This window comes from Argopecten irradians, chromosome 2 (genome assembly GCF_041381155.1).
Source record: "Argopecten irradians isolate NY chromosome 2, Ai_NY, whole genome shotgun sequence".
NCBI lineage: Eukaryota > Metazoa > Mollusca > Bivalvia > Pectinida > Pectinidae > Argopecten > Argopecten irradians.
Genome location: NC_091135.1, coordinates 52,294,715 through 52,318,696, shown reverse-complemented (window position 1 = coordinate 52,318,696; position 23,982 = coordinate 52,294,715). Strand labels below are relative to the sequence as shown.

Genomic DNA, 23,982 nt, shown 5'->3' with positions numbered 1-23,982 from the left:
CATTGATAAAGACTAAAATCAGAATTAACTATGGAACGCCACAAATCAAAGTAAATAACAAAGGTTCAATAGATCAATAAAGTCACAAGAGGCCCATAGGGCCTTCATCATCAGTCACTGAGAAATGGTCAATTGTGATTACATTTTGATAATTTTTAACACATTACAAACACTTTCCTAGATTTAGATCTTACATAATAATATCCAATGCATTACATACTTTGTTTATACATACTATCAATTAATACAAGGTAGATAATGTCGGTTTTGCCAAATCTGACCTTTTTCTCTTTATTTGCCAAACAGAACATTTTTTTCATCTCCCTTACCACATTTGATATGAGACTCTGTGTATTTTGTACAGCCAGTCGTAGTTTCCAGTCTGTCTCACCGTCCAGTTGGTCAGTTCTGATAAAACAGGCCCCACCTGGCTCTGTAGTCCGCAGGAAAATCATGTCTGCAGGTACACGCTGGTCCTACAATAAAGGTAAATGGTTAATATCATAGGCAATGCTATCATTGACAGAATGGTTACAAATACCATGATGATGGTCAAAACGTAAAAGACTTGTCTGGCTTTATTTCAAAAACTTCATGATAAATTGATCTGAAAACTGCTACAGAATTTATTTTTACATTATTTCATATATTTTTGTTTTTGCATGCTGAAAGAATTTTAAAATCAGGTACTTCCTCTAATTCTAGGCAGGCGTATAGGAGTAGAGGAGGTTTTACACCTGTTCTTTTGTGTGATACTGAACAGTATACCAGAGATTTTTTAATCATAAACATATATCATTCCTGATGGAAGCTTTTTTTTTTGTGTATTTCATACTCTTCTATCTAAAGAACTTAACACACCCTGTTGGTGGAATTCCTACCTTTTCTACAGCACCCTGTTGGTGGAATTCCTACCTTTTCTACAGCAATAAGATCACCCACTTTGATATCAGAGCTCGGGATGGTTACAAAACCATCTCTGTTGAGCTTCTTGTACTTCTGTGAGTTGGCTTCTTTGTCTCTGCTGTATCGTCTGTAGTCATCTAAAGCCTCTCTGCACATGGTCACGAATAGCACAAAGCCCTGAAAATGTATATATCAAATTTCGTATCTCGTCACATGGTCACAAATAACACAAAGCCCTGAAAATGTATAGATACAATTTTATATTTCGTCACATGGTCACTAACAACACAAAACCCTGACAATGTTTAATTGAAATATTTCAGCCAGTGTCGCCTTGCATATGATTCCAAACAATACATTTCCTGTATGGTTGTGATGTGATGAAACACTTATGAAATTTTGAATAAATGTTGATAATTAAAATGAAAAGAACAAATAAGGATTTTAGAAAATCATAACTATGATATTTGAGAGTCCTGAAAGTTAAGGTAGATAGGTAGATAGGTAGGTAGGTATTATGTACAGTAAATCTGAAAATGTTCATAGGGAATTCCATTCGTTCTTCCACAGTCTTTGAGGTAAGAACAGCAATGAAAATCTACTGAATATTAATATATATTGCATTCAAGTTTAAACTAGTTGTAGTATATTTGTGCTCAAATGTTCAGAAATATTCAGCCCTATGTAAAGTATGAAGGAATTATCATTATATCTGGTAAGACAGTAACTATACATACCAATGGTCCCCAGTAGGTATATAGATATCCAATCTTTATCTCTGGTATAAACTGTGATGACGCCATTATCAGAAAATACAAGTTCAAGAAAAACTTGAACTGTTCAAACAGCACCTAAAATCAAACAATTATTGAATACTTAGATATGTATTAAGTTTGTGTTAGATGATCAATTAAAATGACTTGGATATTAAAGTTAAAGTACTGAAGTCAACTCATTCACATGTAACTACCAGGTACATAATTCATATTATCCCTGTGTAATCAAAGAATAAAGACATGGAGATCAATGGTAACTGTACCAAATATTTGTTATCAGTACTTCTAATCTCATTATTCTTTTAACTTTAAAGAAAACTAGAAATGACTGTAGAACATAAATGTCCCTACCTGCTATCTCTATAAAGTACTGTTAATATCAAAGAATGACAGTATGGAACACAAGGGTGGTACAGACATGGTAAACACTATATTCCCCCAATTCATGGCATACACGTGTACCCTCCCACCTCTGCAGACACACTATATTATCAACTCCCTTTACCCGAGGTTATAAATAAAGTCTACCTTTGGTATGAATGTGATGATACTGTATTTCTGGTTCCTGATGACATTTTTGGGGAACTTGATGTCAGAGCTTTTTTCTAGACCGATAGGGACGACCCTCGCCTTGTATTCTTTCCTCCTGCGACATAGTTTCTCCCAGCACCTGGTACACATAGTAACACACGGACATGAAGATACATAACAGACAAGCACTCAACTAACAGTGACTGTCACACTACACAAAGGATATCTCTATCAATGCAAGCACTTAGGTGATTCAGACCAATCACTGAGGACTCTGATAGCTTAAAAAGTTTTATTACAAAGAAATTATGAAACTCTTGATAACATCAAGTTCAGTTAGAAAAGGTGAAAGCACAAGCTATAGTGTAACTAAGATTCTGTGTTATGATATGGCTATATGTTGTTACAACTTCAGTGACAAACTTGATATAGTCTACCACTGCTGGTATTGATTGCTAGTATATATAGTAAGATGGCTAGACTATACAGGACAACACTGCCACCATGTAACCGACGGCGACACAGGTAGCAGATGGTAAGCTAATAAAGTTGCCTCTACCTGTAGGTGTGTTGTATGATTATCAGCTGTTGTATGAGGTATAAAGTAGCTCTGTAGAAACACTGATAACCTTGTAAACCTCGACACATTATGTAACACACTCAATCAATACCTTGTAATTGATAAAGTTTTAAAAAAGATCAGAAGTAAGATCAGAAAGTCAGGTAAGTAAAACAGGGATCACACAAGATGGTCTACATCATATGTTTTTATATATAATCAAGAAAATTGGTCATTTTTAAAAAATCCAATATGCAGAAAAATATCCTAATCATCAGTCTGTATTCAATAGATTATACCCACAAAAAGAGAGTTAGCTGACATTATTGTAAAAACTACATGTGCATTTATCAAAAGAGTAACAACTTACAATATTGGCGTACAATATAATAATCTATTATGGTCTTTAAAGACAGTAAAATAATACCAATTTGTTTAGATGCTACATCACTGACGAATGGTATATTTTTGCTATCAAAAACAGGAATAGACGACTCAGTATTTTTCTTCAGTTACAAAAGTTTCTTGCTTTACACCATTACCACCATTGAAAAGGTTGAACTTCTTATTTTACTCAACTGCATCCCCAAAAAAATCCATGGCATTGTGTCCTATATGGAATGAAGTATTGGTTGTACATGGACCAAGGGCAAAATAAATTATTTTACATTTACTTTTGTGTTAATTAGTCACATAAATACATGATTAAACATAAGTTATTGTTCAAACGACAAGCATTGTAAATGGTCTGTTGGCGGTGGGGCATCTTTAAACATTACTGGGGGTACTTGTTACTAGAAAAAAAATTACCTTGAGCAAAGGTTAGACCAGCCATCAGTGAAGAAGTAAGCGATTCTACTCTGATTTGGATTTCTATAGCGTTTATTCACAAGATGATCGTTCTCATCCATGTCGAATCCAGTCGTATCCCCGTAAATCAGTGGTGCGTCATCTGTTCCAGAATCCTCATAGTCAGACGATAGTCTGTAAAAATCAAACACACATTAAGTCTTCATTAATACAATGTTTTGTTCTCATTATACAGTAGTTACATTGTGTCGTCCACATTAGTTACATTAAGTCTTCATTATTACAATGTTTTGTTCTCATTATACAGTATTTCCATTGTGTCGTCCACATTAGTTACATTAAGTCTTCATTATTACAATGTTTTGTTCTCATTATACAGTAGTTACATTGTATCGTCCACATTAGTTACATTAAGTCTTCATTATTACAATGTTTTGTTCTCATTATACAGTAGTTACATTGTATCGTCCACATTAGTTACATTAAGTCTTCATTATTACAATGTTTTGTTCTCATTATACAGTAGTTACATTGTGTAGTCTTCATTAGTTACATGGAGTGCTCTGGATTTAACAAAAACCAACTCTACATTACAGTTGGTCTTACTAATACCTACATGTACTTGCTTTATGTCATAAGATAACCATAATAGACCTGAATGATGACTTTTGTAATGCTCTTCTATGAGAAATTTTTAATTAAGGAATTTCCTTAAGTTAAAGAATTACTGTAAAACTGTACTCAGAAAACAACATTCTTCCATACAAGATTTGTATATTGAATTATCACTATGAATTAAGATTGAAATGACTCACTAAATCGACACTTTCAGCGACTATATCAGCTAAAATATTGTTGAGAAGCAGAAAACTAAAAGATTAGTACCTGCAACAAATTGGTTATCACCATTGAATACATTCAGAAACTTTACATGTGATGCACTGCAAGGTTGCATGGTAAAGGGAAACAGCAGTGCAGTATTAGAGAGGAGCTTGATTCACGCTCATTAAAATTGTGTGGGAAAGGTAACATCTGTACAGCGACCTGGTTATTGATTACGGCTGAGATTAACTGGTCAGGAGTACCAGGAAGTGTAAAACACACAGGAGAAAGTGACACTTGAGATAATACAGGAGATATTGTCCTGGTTACTAAACAGGAAACTATGGTGCTAGGAAAATGAAATGTCATATATTAAATCCAGAAAACTAGTAGATGATAAAATGATTTTTGATAAAATTTTATTTAATCTGTTACAGGAAAAAGATGCTACACTTATGTGAAAAAGATTTGTACCAGTAATCAAAAGGGTTTTATGTTATAACCACAATATTATATAACTTAATATTACAGGTTTGTATGGTTATATAAGGACCATGAAATGTTTTGTTCCTTGTCTTTAGTGACGTATAAAACAGTAATATAGCACCATAGAAATGAGAATAGTCCCACTATTACAGGGAGACACAAAACGAATATACCGCAGCCTCCCAAAACATACATTCACACACAACACCAATATACTGCAGCCTCCCAAAACATACATTCACATACAACACCAATATACTGCAGCCTCCTAAAACATACATTCACACACAACACCAATATACCGCAGCCTCCCAAAACATACATTCACACACAACACCAATATACTGCAGCCTCCCAAAACATACATTCACACACAACACCAATATACCGCAGCCTCCCAAAACATACATTCACACACAACACCAATATATTGCAGCCTCCCAAAACATACATTCACACACAACACCAATATACTACTGCTGCCTCCCAAAAACATACATTCACACACAACACACGAATATACTGCAGCCTCCCAAAACATACATTCACACACAACAACACCAATATACTGCAGCCTCCCAAAACATACATTCACACACAACATGAATATACCGCAGCCTCCCAAAACATACGTTCACACAAAGAATACATTTCAAACAGGGGAGTCGTCCTTAAATGACCTTAGTTGTTAATAAGAAGTTATTCCAAATCAACCAACCAACCAATCTATAAATAAAGTTTCATGTAAAATTTGCTCATGATCCCGTTAGTCAAGGAACAGTCCTCATAAAACTGGTGAGAAATATAGGATAACAGGGATGGCAGATCTGGAGTTTGTGGATGATGGGGACTTTGCTGTATATGTGGAGAAGCTGTTCTGCAGATGAACTCAATGCAGGCATAAACCAATACAGATGCTCACCTAGGCAGCAGAATGGGCATTCAGAATGTTGTAGATATAAACTGAAAGTTGATCATTTGAACAATGTTCTTTATTAAATATACAAGTGTATGCAATTATAAAATATTAACTGTTAGACATAGACAATAAGTCCATACAACCCTGAAGGATATCGCTACATAGTGTACACCTTTATCTAAATAATACATCATAATTTAAGTGATGTATCGCTCACCTGGTTTTTTGTTAGTAATTATCACAAGACTCTGACAATTAGAAAAATAAGCAAAATTGACTCCCAAAGTTTAATTTTGAATCACAACCATACAATGATGCTATTGATACCATAAAAATATGCTATCCAATACATAGGTTCAGAGACAAAGTAATTTATATGAAAATAGTAGCCTAATTGACCTTTTTGACCTCGCATCTATTGCCGTTTAAGGCCCCGGGGGTCAGCCCTATCATTTGTACAATTTCAAATCCCAACCCTATAAGGATGCTACCATTGCATTATAAGTGCTCTTCCATTCTTAGTTGCAGAGAAGAAGTCGTTTATATGGAAATAGCTAAATTGACCCCTTTTGACCCCACCCTTCAGGCTCCCGGGGGGGGTCAGCCCCATCATTTGCAAAATTTTGAATCCAAACCCTATAAGGATGTAACCATTGCATTATGAGCGCAATCCCATGTTAAGTTGCAGAGAAAAAGTCATTTATATGGAAATTGACCACTTTTGACCCCGCCCCTCAGGCCCCCGGGGATCAGCCCTATCATTTGCTCAATTTGGAATCCCCAGCCTACAAGGATGCTACCATTGCATTATGGGTGCTATACCATGCTTAGTTGCAGAGAAGAAGTCATTTATATGGAAATAGCCAAATTGACCCCTTTTGACCCCGCCCCTCAGGCCCCCCGGGGGTCAGCCCCATCATTTGTACAATTTTGAATCCCCACCCTATAACGATACTACAATTGCATTATGAGTGCTATCTCATGCTTAGTTTCAGAGAAGAAGTCGTTTATATGGAAATAGCCAAATTGACCCCATTTGGCCCCGCCCCTCAGGCCCCCGGGGGGTCAGCCCCATCATTTGTACAATTTTCAGTTAGTAGCCCATAAGGATGCTACCAGTCAAATTTTATTGAAATCCGACCAGCGGTTATGGAGAAGAAGTCGATTGTTGACGGACGCCGGACGCCGGACGCCGGACGCCGGACGCCGGACGCTGCGGTATCCCATAAGCTCACCTCGGTCCTAGTGTACACCTTTATCTAAATAATACATCATAATTTAAGTGATGCATGGTAATTACCAGTAGCATCTTTGCATTTACCTAGACTTCGAGTATTTTTCCACACAAATTGTATGTGTATGTAATTTACTAGTCCAAATTAAATATACAGCCAGATATCATAATAAATTGATGAATCTAATCGGGTTGGTTGGGAGCCAGTAGTCCGATCGAACTCAAAATGTGTTGAAAAATGCAATTTATCCCCACTTTTTTAAGTATAATATTCACCTATGAATCTAATCGGGTTGGGAGCCAGTAGTCCGATCGGCCTAGTTCATTACAATTAGCACTAGTCCAGCTGTAAAATTACTAGTTGTGGGCATCGGACTAGTGCTTAAAGTCACAGACTGGTAAATGATTATACTACAATGTATTCAAAATATCATACTGTCATATGTACAATACATAATATGGGTATGTTATAATCAAATTCACACAACATATGGGATACATAATGCTGGAATTTTACACACATGTACACATACTTGTGGATATGATGAAAATATATGTAACTAATCCTTACAAAACTTCTCAGATCCTTCCGATGTCCAGAACACTGAAGTTACAAAAGACAGAATGCTAGAATTCCTGTATGGTGCATACACCCAAATATAAATCCAGTCAAACTATATGATGTACAGAATATAAATGTACTGAGATTTCTTGATTCAGATCAATGAACACACGTACATAAACTCGCTGATGTGTGACTATGTAAATAATTTTCTCAACACTTAGGTAATATCCTCGCTATCATTGATTTGAATAAAAGTCCATTAAGTTGTAAGTATACCATGGCCACGCTGCGATACCTTTGACCATTACTGATACACTTAATTATTTGGTATAGTATCGGTGATGTATGTGTGAAACATGTCCCTGTGGTTGTATAATATCAAATTAAGTAAAAAAACATACTATATGGTTTACATACGTCTAATATTATACATTGCAATGTACATATCATTCACATATGTACATGATGTCTTACACTTGTTATAAAGTCTCATGCAAATGCATCATTTTACTATATTCTTCATATTCTCTAGCTCGTAAAAGCATTTTTAAAGAGCTTATATGTAAACAAAATCATATACCTATATGTATACTCATATAAAAAAGATGTTACATGAGCTTCAATGACATCTTCTAAGATATATATATTTTTAGGGTTCAGGTGACCTATACTTTTGATCTATAACCTGCCACCAAATATAACTTAATATTCTGTACATCTACATGTTATACAGGCATTGTGATTATTGTTTAGTGACTTATCAAACATCAATCAATATTTTGTATGAACACAATACTTTTAAAAAGGATAAATCACTGACCTTTGATCATGACCTTTAGCTTTAATTAATTAATGTTTATTAACTACAAAACTGTATTTTAACTACTTGTATGTACTTGCTTTAAAAGTCTTATAAATATAATATGAATATATTCATAATAAGATAAATGACTTCCCAGATATTTTCTAAAACTTCACAAGACAAATTACCATTTCCAAAAGGTTTCAAAACTATTTTCTGACATATAGATGGCCCTTAAGTACAGAGTATGTAATGCTAAAACATCTGTAATGTAGATCAATACATTCTGACACTATATAGCGCCTTCTACTCTAATTAAGTGGTTCTGACATTTATCCCTGAAGGCAGACATACACAATGTACAGTGCCTATAGTTTAACTATAGCTGTGCCTTCTACTCTAATTAAGTGGTTCTGACATTTACCCCTGTAGGCAGACATACACAATGTACAGTGCCTATAGTTTAACTATAGCTGTGCCTTCTACTCTAATTAAGTGGTTCTGACATTTACCCCTGTAGGCAGACATACACAATGTACAGTGCCTATAGTTTAACTATAGCTGTGCCTTCTACTCTAATTAAGTGGTTCTGACATTTACCCCTGTAGGCAGACATACACAATGTACAGTGCCTATAGTTTAACTATAGCTGTGCCTTCTACTCTAATTAAGTGGATCTGACATTTACCCCTGTAGGCAGACATACACAATGTACAGTGCTTATAGTTTAACTATAGCTGTGCCTTCTACTCTAGTTAAGTGGATCTGACATTTACCCCTGTAGGCAGACATACACAATGTACAGTGCCTATAGTTTAACTATAGCTGTGCCTTCTACTCTAATTAAGTGGTTCTGACATTTACCCCTGTAGGCAGACATACACAATGTACAGTGCCTATAGTTTAACTATAGCTGTGCCTTCTACTCTAATTAAGTGGATCTGACATTTACCCCTGTAGGCAGACATACACAATGTACAGTGCCTATAGTTTAACTATAGCTGTGCCTTCTACTCTAATTAAGTGGATCTGACATTTACCCCTGTAGGCAGACATACACAATGTACAGTGCCTATAGTTTAACTATAGCTGTGCCTTCTACTCTAATTAAGTGGTTCTGACATTTACCCCTGTAGGCAGACATACACAATGTACAGTGCCTATAGTTTAAATATAGCTGTGCCTTCTACTCTAATTAAGTGGTTCTGACAGTTATCCCTGTAGGCAGACATACACAATGTACAGTGCCTATAGTTTAACTATAGCTGTGCCTTCTACTCTAATTAAGTGGATCTGACATTTACCCCTGTAGGCAGACATACACAATGTACAGTGCCTATAGTTTAACTATAGCTGTGCCTTCTACTCTAATTAAGTGGATCTGACATTTACCCCTGTAGGCAGACATACACAATGTACAGTGCCTATAGTTTAACTATAGCTGTGCCTTCTACTCTAATTAAGTGGTTCTGACATTTACCCCTGTAGGCAGACATACACAATGTACAGTGCCTATAGTTTAACTATAGCTGTGCCTTCTACTCTAATTAAGTGGTTCTGACATTTACCCCTGTAGGCAGACATACACAATGTACAGTGCCTATAGTTTAACTATAGCTGTGCCTTCTACTCTAATTAAGTGGTTCTGACATTTACCCCTGTAGGCAGACATACACAATGTACAGTGCCTATAGTTTAACTATAGCTGTGCCTTCTACTCTAATTAAGTGGTTCTGACATTTACCCCTGTAGGCAGACATACACAATGTACAGTGCCTATAGTTTAACTATAGCTGTGCCTTCTACTCTAATTAAGTGGTTCTGACATTTACCCCTGTAGGCAGACATACACAATGTACAGTGCCTATAGTTTAACTATAGCTGTGCCTTCTACTCTAATTAAGTGGTTCTGACATTTACCCCTGTAGGCAGACATACACAATGTACAGTGCCTATAGTTTAACTATAGCTATGCCTTCTACTCTAATTAAGTGGTTCTGACATTTACCCTGTAGGCAGACATACACAATGTACAGTGCCTATAGTTTAACTATAGCTGTGCCTTCTACTCTAATTAAGTGGTTCTGACATTTACCCCTGTAGGCAGACATACACAATGTACAGTGCCTATAGTTTAACTATAGCTGTGCCTTCTACTCTAATTAAGTGGTTCTGACATTTACCCCTGTAGGCAGACATACACAATGTACAGTGCCTATAGCTGTGCCTTCTACTCTAATTAAGTGGATCTGACATTTACCCCTGTAGGCAGACATACACAATGTACAGTGCCTATAGTTTAACTATAGCTGTGCCTTCTACTCTAATTAAGTGGTTCTGACATTTACCCCTGTAGGCAGACATACACAATGTACAGTGCCTATAGTTAAACTATATATAGCTGTGCCTTCTACTCATTACACATACATAGGCAACAAATTATATATAATTACATTATATCCAGATTCTTACAAAATGTCAACAGGTGCCAGCAACTGTTACTACAAATATTGAAGGCTTGTAGCAGCAGATGGACAACACATGTACTATACAACAGTTTACGCTTTTTATTATTCACATTAATATGTAATTTTTAAAGTCACTGAATCTTATTTTTTAGTCAAAAAACTATGTCCCTTATTAAGCATATGTACAGTATGCCAGCTACTTGATTACTTTTGAATTTCCTTTGAAGTCTTATATAATGTACATGATAAGAGTAAACAATAGGCCCAATGGGCCTTATAGTAATGGTCATCTGACCTTTACAATACAACATATAGTAGAAAAAAAGTACACAGTACGTCCAGTAAGTTGTTAAAGATAGACAAATTTTATACTATTTATTATTATCCAAACCAAACAGCTCTATTCACAAAACAGTATACTGTAACTATACTGTAACAGATAATAATTTCTTCTCTGTGAAGAAAAAAATCTCTTTGTCATACTTTGAGGAATCTATTTGAAAATTTGAGCAATGTCTGCTAAAGCATCCAAATTAATACCAGTATAATATTTATCAAGGAATCATATTTTTCACAAGATTCTACAAAACATGATAAACCAGTAAATGTATTAAAACATAAGTAAGAAAGGTACTGAAGTTTAAACAGAAATTCACTGTGGAATCATACTAAATACATTAAATGTACCATACTATGACTGATATGCTTGGAGTTTATATCATATATTAGGAAAACAGAATAACAACAGATCCAGCAACAGTGAATAAAAAAAAAAATTGCTGGAATTACAGATTTCAATTACATATACAATGTAGCTGCAAAATTGCAGATCAAAAGACTTCTAGACAAATAATGGTGTTGTCTTTAGAGCTACAATTGGTGCCTATAGCTATTACTGCTAGTGGAGCAAAGTACCAGGAGTTTTTTTTTTTAGAAATGCTATTTACATGTTTGTATGCATGTTTTTTACCCACCTTTTTATATCCCGGACCTACTAGGCAAGGTATAAAAGATTTGAAGTTACAATAAGATATTATTTGCGTGTTTTTTCGTAGGAAAATGTACAGCAGTTCTACAGATTTTGAACATGTCATCCTGTGAGCGGCAAGATCGATATCATTAATGATTGTTATTTTGGTTTTATTTGGAAATGATATAAATACTTGAACTTGAGAAGAAGTTCAAAATGTGTTTTCAAGATGGCGGCTGTGGCGGCCATATTAGATTTCGGATCGACGCGAAAAATAACAACACTTTGTCGGGACAATGTCAGGATCATTTCATGCAAGTTTCAGCCAAATCGCACCGGTAGAACTTGAGAAGAAGTTCAAAATGTGTTTTCAAGATGGCGGCTGTGGCGGCCATCTTGGATTTCGGATCGACCCGAAAAATAACAACACTTTGTCGGGACCATGTCAGGATCATTTCATGCAAGTTTCAGCCAAATAGCACCGGTAGAACTTGAGAAGAAGTTCAAAATGTGTTTTCAAGATGGCGGCTGTGGCGGCCATCTTGGATTTCAGATCGACCCGAAAAATAACAACACTTTGTCGATACCATGTCAGGATCATTCCATGCAAGTTTCACACTGGTAGAACTTGAGAAGAAGTTCAAAATGTGTTTTCAAGATGGCTGCTGTGGCGGCCATCTTGGATTTCAGATCGACCCGAAAAATAACAACACTTTGTCGATACCATGTCAGGATCATTTCATGCAAGTTTCAGCCAAATCACACTGGTAGAACTTGAGAAGAAGTTCAAAATGTGTTTTCAAGATGGCGGCTGTGGCGGCCATCTTGGATTTCAGATCGACCCGAAAAATAACAACACTTTGTCGATACCATGTCAGGATCATTCCATGCAAGTTTCAGCCAAATCACACTGGTAGAACTTGAGAAGAAGTTCAAAATGTGTTTTCAAGATGGCGGCTTTGCGGCCATCTTGGATTTCGGATCGACCCGAAAAATAACAACACTTTGTTGGGACCATGTCAGGATCATTTCATGCAAGTTTCAGCTAAATCGCACCTGTAGAACCTGAGAAGAAGTTCAAAATGTGAAATGTTAACGCACGGCGGACGACGCACAGCGGAGGGCGGACGACAAAGGACGAAACATGACGACTATAGGTCATCCTGACCCTTCAGGTCAGATGACCTAAAAACGTAGAAAGTTTTGCCAAAGTGATTTAATGTGGCAGTGCTACACTAGCACACATGGGCACCATTTAGTACCAGGCATGAAAACATAGTAGGCAAGGTAGGTATATAAGTTCTATTAAATTACATAGGTTTAGTAGTGTTTTTTAATTAAGCATAAATTTGGCATGCAAGCATGGTGTTATTGTATGTAAATACAATAATAGTACATATGTAATCAGTTAAATGTTTGAGCATTGAGGATACCAGTATATTATTCCGTCTAGCCTTCATTCACTCCAATTGTTGGGTAGGCATTTTAACAATATCATTAACAAAGATACCTGAAATAATGAGTTTATGACAACTGACATATACACACACATATGAAGTTTTAACAAAACTTGCTATATAGATCACCCTTTATCTTTTTAACCCCAAAAACCTCAATAGCTGTAACATTTTAGTATCTCTTAAGTTGCCCAAACATTTCAAAACACCTCAAAAATATATATGTAGCATTCTATTTGCTAAAAAGTAGGTATTTTGAATGTGTATGCTGTATGTATATTAAAGATGCTCCACCATCTAATTAACACAAAAATGCACATGAAAAAATTCATTTTGCTTTTGGAGCATACACAATCAGTACTTTATTCCGTATAAGAGATATTGTCATGGATTTGTTTTGGGATGCAATCAATTATTTTTACTATTTACATTTTAAAGTAAAATTAGAAGCTCAAACTTTTCAATGATGGTACTTGTGTAAAGTAAGAAACTTTTGTAACTGAAGAAAAATAATAATTTGTGTAATAACAGATGAAACCGGCAGTTTTGTCCTTTTTTGTTATACATTGTAAGTCAAAAGAATTGAAAAACGATAATCTGTATGATTTTGAAGTTAGGCATCAGTCTCAGTAATATGTGGTCATTTTTTTCTGAATGTTTTTGGCTGAGATATAGTCCAGGGTCGTTTTTGTTTATATAAGTAGACTCTTTGGACCTAGTCCTTCATTTACAGAATACGTAAAACAGATTTTATTTTGTTTTAGACAAGGATTTATAAGAGAGAAGGATTTGTGACTGTCTCTTTCTCAATAAATACTTGTCTTATCAAGTAAAACGAAACACCAATATAAAGTTTGTTAAATTTCACAACGTTTATTACCTGCTTTAAGAACGGAATATTTAGAGGATATGTCTTAAGTTTGAGTTAAAAAAATATGACAGCTCATGAAATGACGGCGGCTTCAGAAAGTAAGATGGTAACCCTCGCACCCGCAAGCTACATCAAAGGCTGCTTCGGCGGATATCAATGGCCAAATCAGTCGTCGCCCAACGTCACGGTCAGTGCCCAAACACAAAAGCTTCTGCCTTGTATTGCCCCAAAACCCGTTGTGACTTATCCTTCTCATATACGTCTTTGGTTTTAGATAAGCCTTAATAGAGCCCCCACAGGCCAGTATCAAGTACGTCAGGACTTTAACTTGAAATAATTACTTTTACAAACAGTTTAACCAGTCCAAGCATATTAAACATAAACGAAAACAGCTGTGAATGGATATAACAACAGTGATAGTAGCCAATGCGATAACGATTGTGCATAGCCATTAGGCATGCACAAGACGTCATCCTTTACATGCATTGTAAATGAGATTGGTGGGGTCATGGATCTTGCCTATTAAAAATCAACATATTAGAAATAAAAAAATAGTGTAGTCACAGTAGTGACATAATTTTGTGTAAAAATACATGAAGGAGTACCTTGTTACCAATAAAATATCAACTGATTTGTTGAAACATTACATAACAATCATATATTTCTCATAATCTGTGATTAATTATAGAACCAAATATCATCTGATTCATCATCAGACCGGCAACTTGTCAAAAATGTTCACATTTATCATTCAAATTTAACAATCTGATGATTTTCACATCTGAAAAAGACCGTTTGAAATAAGTTAATGGTTTTACCTGGATAATCTTGAAAATTTAACGTTCAATGATCGCTTAGAAGATCTGTAGTAACTGCTTCTATTTACAGGCATTGGTCACACACTCACCACTCTCTTGGAAAATTGGCATGCCCCTTACGTCATTTTTGTGAGTTTTGTATACTACTTCCGGAATACTCTTCTTCCAGCAAAATACACCGAGGCTATGCAGAGTGTTAAAAACTTTTTAAAAACGAAATTGAAAAAGTGATTTTCAGTAACACACTTTTTAAACGACCTCAAGTTATTATTTATGCTAAGAACTTAAGCGACATAACAACCGGAAGTGAGCAGGTGCTATGGCTGCCTGACAACAGACGCGAAACGAAGAATCCTTTTCGCTTAAAATGTGATATAAATCAAACTATAACTAAAAGTGCATCGCCAAATAATTGCACAAGGCATCATGAGCGTTCATCACCATGAGGTAATCCTTAAACAAAAAAATATGTCCTCTAAAACCCCTCTTAGTATTGTCTAAAATAATATCATGATATTGCCGTTAGGGCATATTTTCACGCAAGAATGGTTCAGAACAGATGCTGTTTTATTCCAGATTCTACAACCATGAGTGTAAGACCCACCTTTCACTTCTGGTCACGCAAAACTAGACACATATATCAAAGCTGTGGCAGTGCGTATTCAAGTCAAGTTTTAACACGATTATGTTGAACAGTAAAATCATTATAAACACATCTTTGTTCTCTCAGGGATGAAAATAAATAACTTCCACCATACTACGTCACTTAGTCATTTAAACATAGTAACCATCGCAAGACCGAGAAGAAAACATTTTAAGTTTTTATACAGAACACAGGGACTATAATATCATAAAAAAAACTAGATATGAATGTACTGGAGAGGTATAAACTTGTAAGTATTCCTTGATATACATAATCCAGCAGCACTGTATCTTTAAAATCAGTAAAGACATACAAATCATAAGCTTGTATTTTGTAATAGTATTACATGTCTTTTGTTATCTTCATGTCATATGTTGAATTACGTTATCATACATATAAATGTTTATTATATTCTGTTGCTATTGTAAGATTCTAATAAGTATTTAAAAGATAAAAAATGTCCATATAATTAATGCACAGATTTTACTTTTTTATACGAAATATAACATTATCTTCTGAAGTACTATGACAATTTTAGAGGTTAACATGAGAAGACACATTCGAAATGTAACAGAAGAGGAGAAAATGTAGCAGCCAGACCAGGATTTGAACCCAGGACCTCCAAACACTAGCCGGATGCTCTACCGCTGAGCTACCTAGTCAATGATGATTGACCCAGTCCAATTCCACTACACTTCTCCCTCCATTTTCTTGAGATTTCCTAAATCTCAACTCGAGACTCTCTAACCACCTTTTATGGTTTATTTAGTTGGGTGCCAATTTTGTAATTTTGTAAAAGTAAAGGAGAAAATGCAGTGGCCAGACCTGACCCGGATTTGAACCCAGGACCTCCGAACACAAATGTGCTTTCACTGAGGTACCTGGTCACCGATGATCAACCTAGTCCAATCCCGCTACAAAAATATTATATCTTGTGACATCCAGCCCATGAAATCAGGTGGAAGAAGATCTCATACGACATTACATGTGAAGCATTCTAGGCCATTTGTTTTTCTGGTTGGAGTTTTGAAGAAAGCACATGAATGAGATCCAGTTTTTTTATTTTATCTTGTGAAATAAATTCACTTTTTAAATTGTTTGTTACAGTCTGATGTTGATCCGTTCCTGTGTACATGTGGACCATGTAGACGTTTCTGGAAGGACAACTTCAACGAAGCGTCGGAACTCCTCAGTGAGCCAGCTATGAGTCGTGCCAGTGGATCAGCAACAGTTCCATCTCACAACCATATATGTAAAATTGGTGATCGTGTGCTGGTACAGGGCAAATATCAAGGTAATTATAAAGGGGAAAAGGTCGAGTAACATGCCCCATTACAAAAAAAAATGAAAGGTGGCTGATTAATACTCATGATTCTACTAATTTGTATTTTGTTCTCAACCAGTTCTGTAGTTTTCTTTACTACGTCTTGGACACATGGGTATAGAGGTGATCATGTGACAGACCTGTAATAGATTGTCAGTATCTATAACTCTGGCGTTGTGACTGCAGACATTCCAACTATTTTTCTCTGTGCCAATCCGTATCACAAAATTCAGAAATGTAAGCCTGATTATAACACATTATCACATATTTACTAGTACAGATGTAATTCTAAAAAATATTCCCTTCCATGTTGTTAATTGTAGTCTAACATGGATATCACTTTAGGTAAGTAGTCATCATGATGTGATGCCCCAAAGGTCATGTTTAAATGTCACCTTCCTCTTTACCCATACTTAGCCTGTTATCATTTTTGTGTTTTTTGTATAATTGCTACTGGGGGATATATGCTACTGAAGCATCAACCTAATTAAAATTAGACTTGTAATTCCGCTCCACTATGATACTCTACGTTAAGCTCCAATACAAGATCTAACGATGCCCCGTTCGGGGTCACCTCAGCATGACCCCTATGGTTAGCCAATCAGCGTGTCGCCTACGGAATCTTCGGTGTGGTTGATTCATTCGGAAGTGTAAACGGATAATAGTACGTCCCAAGATGTTCCAATTCTAGGCCAGAGGTCATGCTGAGGTGACCTCGAATGGGGCATCGTTAGATCTTGTATTGGAGCGTAACGTAGAGTATCGTAGTGGAGCAGAATTACAAGTCTAATTTTAATTAAATTGCTGAAGCATGTTCACACAAAGTATTTACAAGGAGCGAATATAAGAAATTTCTACCAAAAAACCTACCATGTGTTGAAGAAGATGAGCACCAATGAATTCATTCAATCCAGAACAAATTTTAAATGTTTCATTTAATGGCTTATCTTAGTATGAAATCAAACATTAGCTTCTACCTGCATTTAAAGATCTGTCATATGAAGAGCGATTAAAAAAACTGAAACTCCCAACACTTAAACATCGCAGGATTAGAGGGGATTTAATAAACGTTTTTAAGATTGTAAACAAAAAATTTGACGAGAGAGTTACCTCTAACATATTTGTTTATGATACGAACGAAAGAACTCGAGGCCATAAATTTAAGCTGTATAAACAACGTTGCAACACGGAGCTAAGGAAAAACTCTTTCACGTTTAGGGTAGTTGATACCTGGAATTGTCTACCAGAGTCTGTCGTTAATGCAGAGACTACTAAAGATTTTTAGATACTGCTAGATAACCATATGAAGGACAATATCTATAATAATTACTGATAAAATAAATAATTTTATAGAGTACTTGTATACCACTTTACCGGTGACAATATAATTAGTTCATATTATGTCTTATGATATGGACATAGAGGCTTCTAGCCTGCGTCCATTATTTTCCATTAAATTACAAGATTTTGTTCCTGGATTTATAAAAGTTGTTATTTGACATTTTGTTTTCATTCACTCTTCTTCCCTGATGGGTATTGTGATATACAAAGTTATCCATTCTTGAATTCCTATCACCACTATAAGTGATTAATTCCTTACAGGGACTACCAGTCTCTACACACTTATTGTTACATATGATTTGTAAACATTCACATCAAAACAATACAAACCACCATTTTTTATTGGTCCCTAAGCAGCCCTCGCCTTTCATTGACCCCTCATTTATATCCTTATAAAGAATTTGTATCTTTAGCACAAACGTTTATATATAGATGCAAACACAAATTTTCGTTCACATGTTACTTGTTACCGGTACATATATTGACAAAGAAGAAATATACATGTGCTTACTGTAATCAGAGATTAAAACCAAAACCCCGGGTAGTTATTTATTTTGCCATAATGAATTTGATATGTTTATAGAAGATTTTTCTCACAATGTAAGATTTTTAGACATTAACTTTAGAAGTATACGGGGTACGTATTATACATTTTCTACTTAGGTTGAACGTGAGATTTATTTTTGACATTTAATTTACAGGCACGGTGAAGTTTGTAGGTGTTGTTGACGACAGCTCCATCGCTCCACAGTTATATGTAGGGGTCAAGCTTGATGACAATGGTAATGTATTAGCACTGGTGAAAGACTTTTTAAATCTAACAAAGTAACTTCATATTCAATTTTACAATTATTAAACCTGGTCGATACTGCAAACTAATTTACTTCTAAAATTTGCAAAAAAAAAAAAAGAAAAAAAAAAGAATCAAAATGAAAAGGTTCAGCTACAAATACAGATTTTCCATATTATCAATTCACCCCAAGATTCAAACAACATCCATATTCCTAGTAATTGTGAATTTAAGTCTTGATGGCCATAATTCGTAAACACAGAGTATAATGATGAAAAAGATGAAGGGGAATTGTTGCGTAAAATGGTTTATATGGTATTAATACTACCACAGTGATATAATTATAATCTTTCATCTCTTTATTCTATAGTGAACTCTGTACACAATGGAGTGTATAAAGGAAAGCGGTACTTCCACTGTCCCCGGGGTCATGGAGCCATGGTCCGTTACACCGAAGTCACGCCCCTTAAGAGTTACAAAAGTACCCCACCAATCAGTGGTAACTACATGTTCCCCAGCTGGGACGAGGTCAGAAAGAGGAGAGGCGATCGCTATAAAAAGTATGTAGTTTGTATTGTTTTTATAAACAATATCTCAGGTGTGAATCCTCAATATAGGGAGATAACGATGTTGGAAAGCTTTACCGTCTACAGCATTATAGTCGTACTGATAAGACGCATTAGTAAATACACAATGTACGATATACTCAGTTTCCTTATATGTGATCTGAAAATTAGTACCTAATATTCAACACCCGATTCTCAGTTAAGGTTGAGATATAAGATAATAACCTTGATTTGTGTTTTAACTTTTCTATCCTAATTAATATGTACATCAAGTTGTGTGCTAAGGATGATTTTTACTGTCTTTTTAAAAATGTGTATTTTGTTTCTCTTTGCCCTTGTTTAATGAATTGATAGTCTGAATTACGCCTGTTTTCATAATTTTCACAATTTTTATGATTTTGATTGGTTGCAAAATTACCACGTAGATTCTACTAACAAAAACAAATACATGTGTATTTATGAATTAACTTATTGTACAGCAATTTACCTGTCTTTTGATGGTTTGCCCTTTAGATATGCCCGATGTTACATATCCTTTTGTAATTTCAGACTTGTGGAGATATACAGAAATGCTGGAATAGAACCTCCAGATACTGTGATACCACCCGCACCAGGATACAACCCACCTAAACACCGGATAGAACCACTCATCCATGTCAGCGACCCCTATGACATTGGGCTCCGGGTATGAACTTACTTAGTCACTAAAATTCAACAAACCTTCAGTATAAGATAGTAATTACTACACCTCTTAAGCTCTTACCTCTGTCTGGAATATAGACAATATAAGTTCTCCTGCTCATAGTACCACAGATATTACTGCGTAACGGAAGCAGAAAAATACTGGAGATTAAACCAAAGACATCTGAACACTCTGACACCAGATGTTCTATCTATATAGCAATCTGATCATTGACGATCGACCAAGTTCAATGCTGCTTGAACTATATTCTTCCCAATTAAGTGCCAGAGTGTAACCACCCAATTTTCTTTCCATTTCTAATAATAATCAACTAGCATCTTGAAGGATAGTGCACAATATATTGAAGCCATTTAGCCTTGACGCTTTTAAACATTCATTTTTATCCATACATCCCACAGGTAAACCTGTGAAGTAATATATAATTTGTGAATAAAGTTCAAAATCCATTTCAAAACTTGTTTTATATATATATGCTTACAGGATCGTGAACAAAAAAGCATTCGAGAAAAAAAGCACCAGGAGTCGTATATCGAGGATCGTGAGAAGCAGGAGATACGAAAGGCACAACAACACTTTGAGGGTCACAGTGATTCAGATCGTATGGTACAAACATTGCTCAAACTACAGCGTGCCTACAAGGAAGGCGAGAACATTTCTAAGAAACGATCCAACTGGGATCAACAAAGTAATGATTCGGACTCAGATGACTAACGTGTGACCAGAATCCTGTTATTGGTAGCATAGGATGGTTTTCACAGCATTTATTGACAATCAAATAATCACATAAACTTTTGGAATTGATTGGATATTAGAAAAAATAATCTCATCAAATGCAAATTTGCAAAGTTGTGCATAGAACTTTTGCATTTAAAAGAGACAAATATGAGTGTTAAAGGTTAATGGCAGAGAAACCAACTCTTATTTTATGTGTGCATATATAGTACATGTACAATGTAGCTAGTTCCCTGCAGTGCCATGCTTTATCTATAGTTATCAAAGCTGCTAGGCTGTGTTTCTTATTTTTGATTTTTTTATGGTGTTAAATATATGCAAAAGGTATTAGTAATAATCATTGTAAGTTATCTTACATGAATGTTGTTATACATGTATATCAATTTTATATCAGCTTTGATACTTCATACACCTGACATTTTGTAGTCCATTCTGATCTATTAGAGTAACTTCCCTTCATTACTTGTCAGTATTTACTGACGGAGTGAAAGAAAAGAAAGTAACGCTGATAGATCAGAATGTTTGTAGTCAAAACGTCTTGAAATTCACAAACTTATTACCACTGAATATCTGTTTTCACTTTTAAGAAAATTAGCTTCAGTTTGTTTGCACATAATGGATTTATTCAGTTATCTGAAGCATCAAGTCTCCAATTGAATGTCATCTATATATAATTACTGCACTGTTAACCACATACAATTGAATTTTGTTAGCAGTAAGAATCTGAAAATCAGTTGTGGCTTTCAAACAGAGTTATAGTATCTTCTCTGACTGTGAACTGACATTAAAATTTGTGTGAAGTTGCTACAAGTAGGTTTACATTATTTCTGTTATTTCTACAGCACCTTTTGTAATCTTTTATCAATTTACATCAATGTTAAATATATGTAGCTATATTGATCTTTTTTTTTTAAAGTTGGCCAATACTTTTCTGTTGTTTGCACCATATTTTGCTGAAAGATTTTTAAAGTGAACAGTCGGGCAAGGATGGCTAAAGTCGGTAAAAATGGTGTGAATGTATCCAGTATAATTTCTTATGAAATGGAAAAATAAAATCTCTCGTCAAAATCCGTCTGCGTACGACGAAATTAATTTTAAGTATGGAAATTTTTAAAACGTCCTCCCGGCTCACTATGTCCGTGGTTACATTTCCACACAGCCTCGCTTTCAATGCTTTCAACGTTTCTTTACTTTTATGGTCAGAACTGGGAAACTAAGCAGAACTTGACCGTCGTATTAATATGTGAGAACTTTTGGAAGGCCAATGAACGCATTTCGACTGGTTTTCTTTGCCCGACTATTCACTTTAAAAGAGCATTTAATACTGTTATCTTTTATATAGTTCAAACATTGCACATTTATAGTGCCAAAACACAAGTACAGTTCTTTTATGTTTTGCGTGATATCTTCTTTGTTTCTCGATTATTGACATATGTACATGTATAACTATGATGATTATAAGCCGTTTGTTCAGATATGAAATATAAGGTATACCAGTCTTGCATATATACACATATATATTATTATTATTTAAACAACATTTTAAGCTACTGTATGTGATATAGACACACATTCTCTCAGTTAAAATGATTTATCCGATGGTCCCTGTGTTAGTAAACAGCTGTATATTTATACACATATGTTTACCAATGTAATTTATTTTATTGTATATATACACTGTAGATACAATTTATCACTTTTGCAAACCATTCTATAATATTTGAAAACTCTCTGCTATATATAAGTTTAGTGTAATTGAATCTCAGAAAAAAAAACTTACATGTACGATAAACAAAGTTTTGTAATAAGCTTTCTATGTCAAAACAAAATAGAGTATAATCATGACCAAAAAAACCTGACAAGTTAAATATTAAATTCGTAGGAAACATTTCTGTCCACAGGGCTTTAATAGAATTAACACAATAAACAAATTTGATATGATATAGACAAAATTTAAATCATATGTCATAGCTCTTATCGAATGGTACACAGTGTGAACACTTTAAAAACTTCTTTATGATTGAACTAATTTTTTTTACTTGCTTGTTTGGAAAGCGTTTATGATATATTAAATCCTTGAAATTTTGTAATATTAGTATTATGCAACGTCTCCTTTTATTGATACATGTACACCTAAAAGATTTCATAGTCTGACAGAGTACTGTCATGGTGCAGTAATACTACATGTACATGTATGTCAGCGAATAATGCAAGTTCATACTGTCAGTGTAACAAAATATGTATAATGTTTTAATGCTGAATACTGAATGTGTTTGTTACAGAAACTATATATCAAGCCAGATATTTGATAGTGTCTACAGAGGAAAGACCACCAATAAACCATGTAAATCTTAACTTTTCTGTCTCTTGTAATATGATTGTGTAATTTAAATAAAGATTTAGTTTATTTTCATATAGAAGTAAACCCTGAGTCAGAAGATAACTAGCAATGGGTGTAGTAAAGAACATAAACCCCGAGTCAGAAGATAACTAACAATGGGTGTAGTAAAGAACATAAACCCCGAGTCAGAAGATAACTAACAATGGGTGTAGTAAAGAACATAAACCCTGAGTCAGAAGATAACTAACAATGGGTGTAGTAAAGAACATAAACCCCGAGTCAGAAGATAACTAGCAATGGGTGTAGTAAAGAACATAAACCCCGAGTCAGAAGATAACTAACAATGGGTGTAGTAAAGAACATAAACCCCGAGTCAGAAGATAACTAACAATGGGTGTAGTAAAGAACATAAACCCTGAGTCAGAAGATAACTAACAATGGGTGTAGTAAAGAACATAAACCCTGAGTCAGAAGATAACTAACAATGGGTGTAGTAAAGAACATAAACCCTGAGTCAGAAGATAACTAACAATGGGTGTAGTAAAGAA

At 35.0% G+C, this 23,982-nt stretch overlaps 2 protein-coding genes across 5 annotated transcripts in view; one reads left to right on the top strand and one right to left on the bottom strand.

Annotated features, from left to right (window-relative positions):
- LOC138315889 (probable phospholipid-transporting ATPase IIB) overlaps nucleotides 1-15,162 on the bottom strand; it is a 39,486-nt gene extending 24,324 nt beyond the window's left edge. Inside the window, exons 1-6 of one of the 2 annotated variants that reach the window (XM_069257207.1) lie at nucleotides 14,995-15,162; nucleotides 3,583-3,756; nucleotides 2,211-2,352; nucleotides 1,644-1,757; nucleotides 916-1,083; nucleotides 330-476 (exon numbers count right to left, since the gene is read on the bottom strand). In XM_069257207.1, coding sequence (XP_069113308.1) covers nucleotides 330-476; nucleotides 916-1,083; nucleotides 1,644-1,757; nucleotides 2,211-2,352; nucleotides 3,583-3,756; nucleotides 14,995-15,068 — 819 coding nt within the window. In that variant the 5' untranslated portion in view covers nucleotides 15,069-15,162. Of the gene's footprint in view, nucleotides 1-329; nucleotides 477-915; nucleotides 1,084-1,643; nucleotides 1,758-2,210; nucleotides 2,353-3,582; nucleotides 3,757-5,812; nucleotides 5,848-14,994 lie in introns of those variants that run through there. The other variant, XM_069257206.1, reaches the window with a different exon arrangement.
- On the top strand, nucleotides 32-23,448 carry LOC138315890 (CAP-Gly domain-containing linker protein 2-like). 3 transcript variants are annotated; one of them, XM_069257211.1, is made up of 7 exons: nucleotides 32-50; nucleotides 365-487; nucleotides 16,745-16,931; nucleotides 19,004-19,084; nucleotides 19,463-19,652; nucleotides 20,208-20,343; nucleotides 20,842-23,448. In XM_069257211.1, the coding sequence occupies exons 3-7, from the start codon at nucleotides 16,841-16,843 to the stop codon at nucleotides 21,070-21,072; spliced, it is 729 nt and encodes a 242-aa protein (XP_069113312.1). In that variant the 5' UTR covers nucleotides 32-50; nucleotides 365-487; nucleotides 16,745-16,840; the 3' UTR covers nucleotides 21,073-23,448. The 3 variants fall into 3 exon arrangements, with proteins under 3 accessions (XP_069113312.1, XP_069113311.1, XP_069113310.1); XM_069257210.1 differs by lacking the exons at nucleotides 32-50; nucleotides 365-487 and adding an exon at nucleotides 15,291-15,441; XM_069257209.1 differs by lacking the exons at nucleotides 32-50; nucleotides 365-487 and adding an exon at nucleotides 15,476-15,887.
- Nucleotides 23,449-23,982: the final 534 nt, after the last annotated feature.

Bases quoted from the DNA above. Each gene is read 5' to 3' on its own strand.
- LOC138315890 (XM_069257209.1), top strand. From the start codon at position 15,861: ATGAATGTACTGGAGAGGTATAAACTT. The intron at 15,888-16,744 runs GTAAGTATTCCT...TGTTTGTTACAG, and splicing joins TACTGGAGAGGTATAAACTT to TCTGATGTTGATCCGTTCCT. The intron at 20,344-20,841 runs GTATGAACTTAC...ATATGCTTACAG, and splicing joins CCTATGACATTGGGCTCCGG to GATCGTGAACAAAAAAGCAT.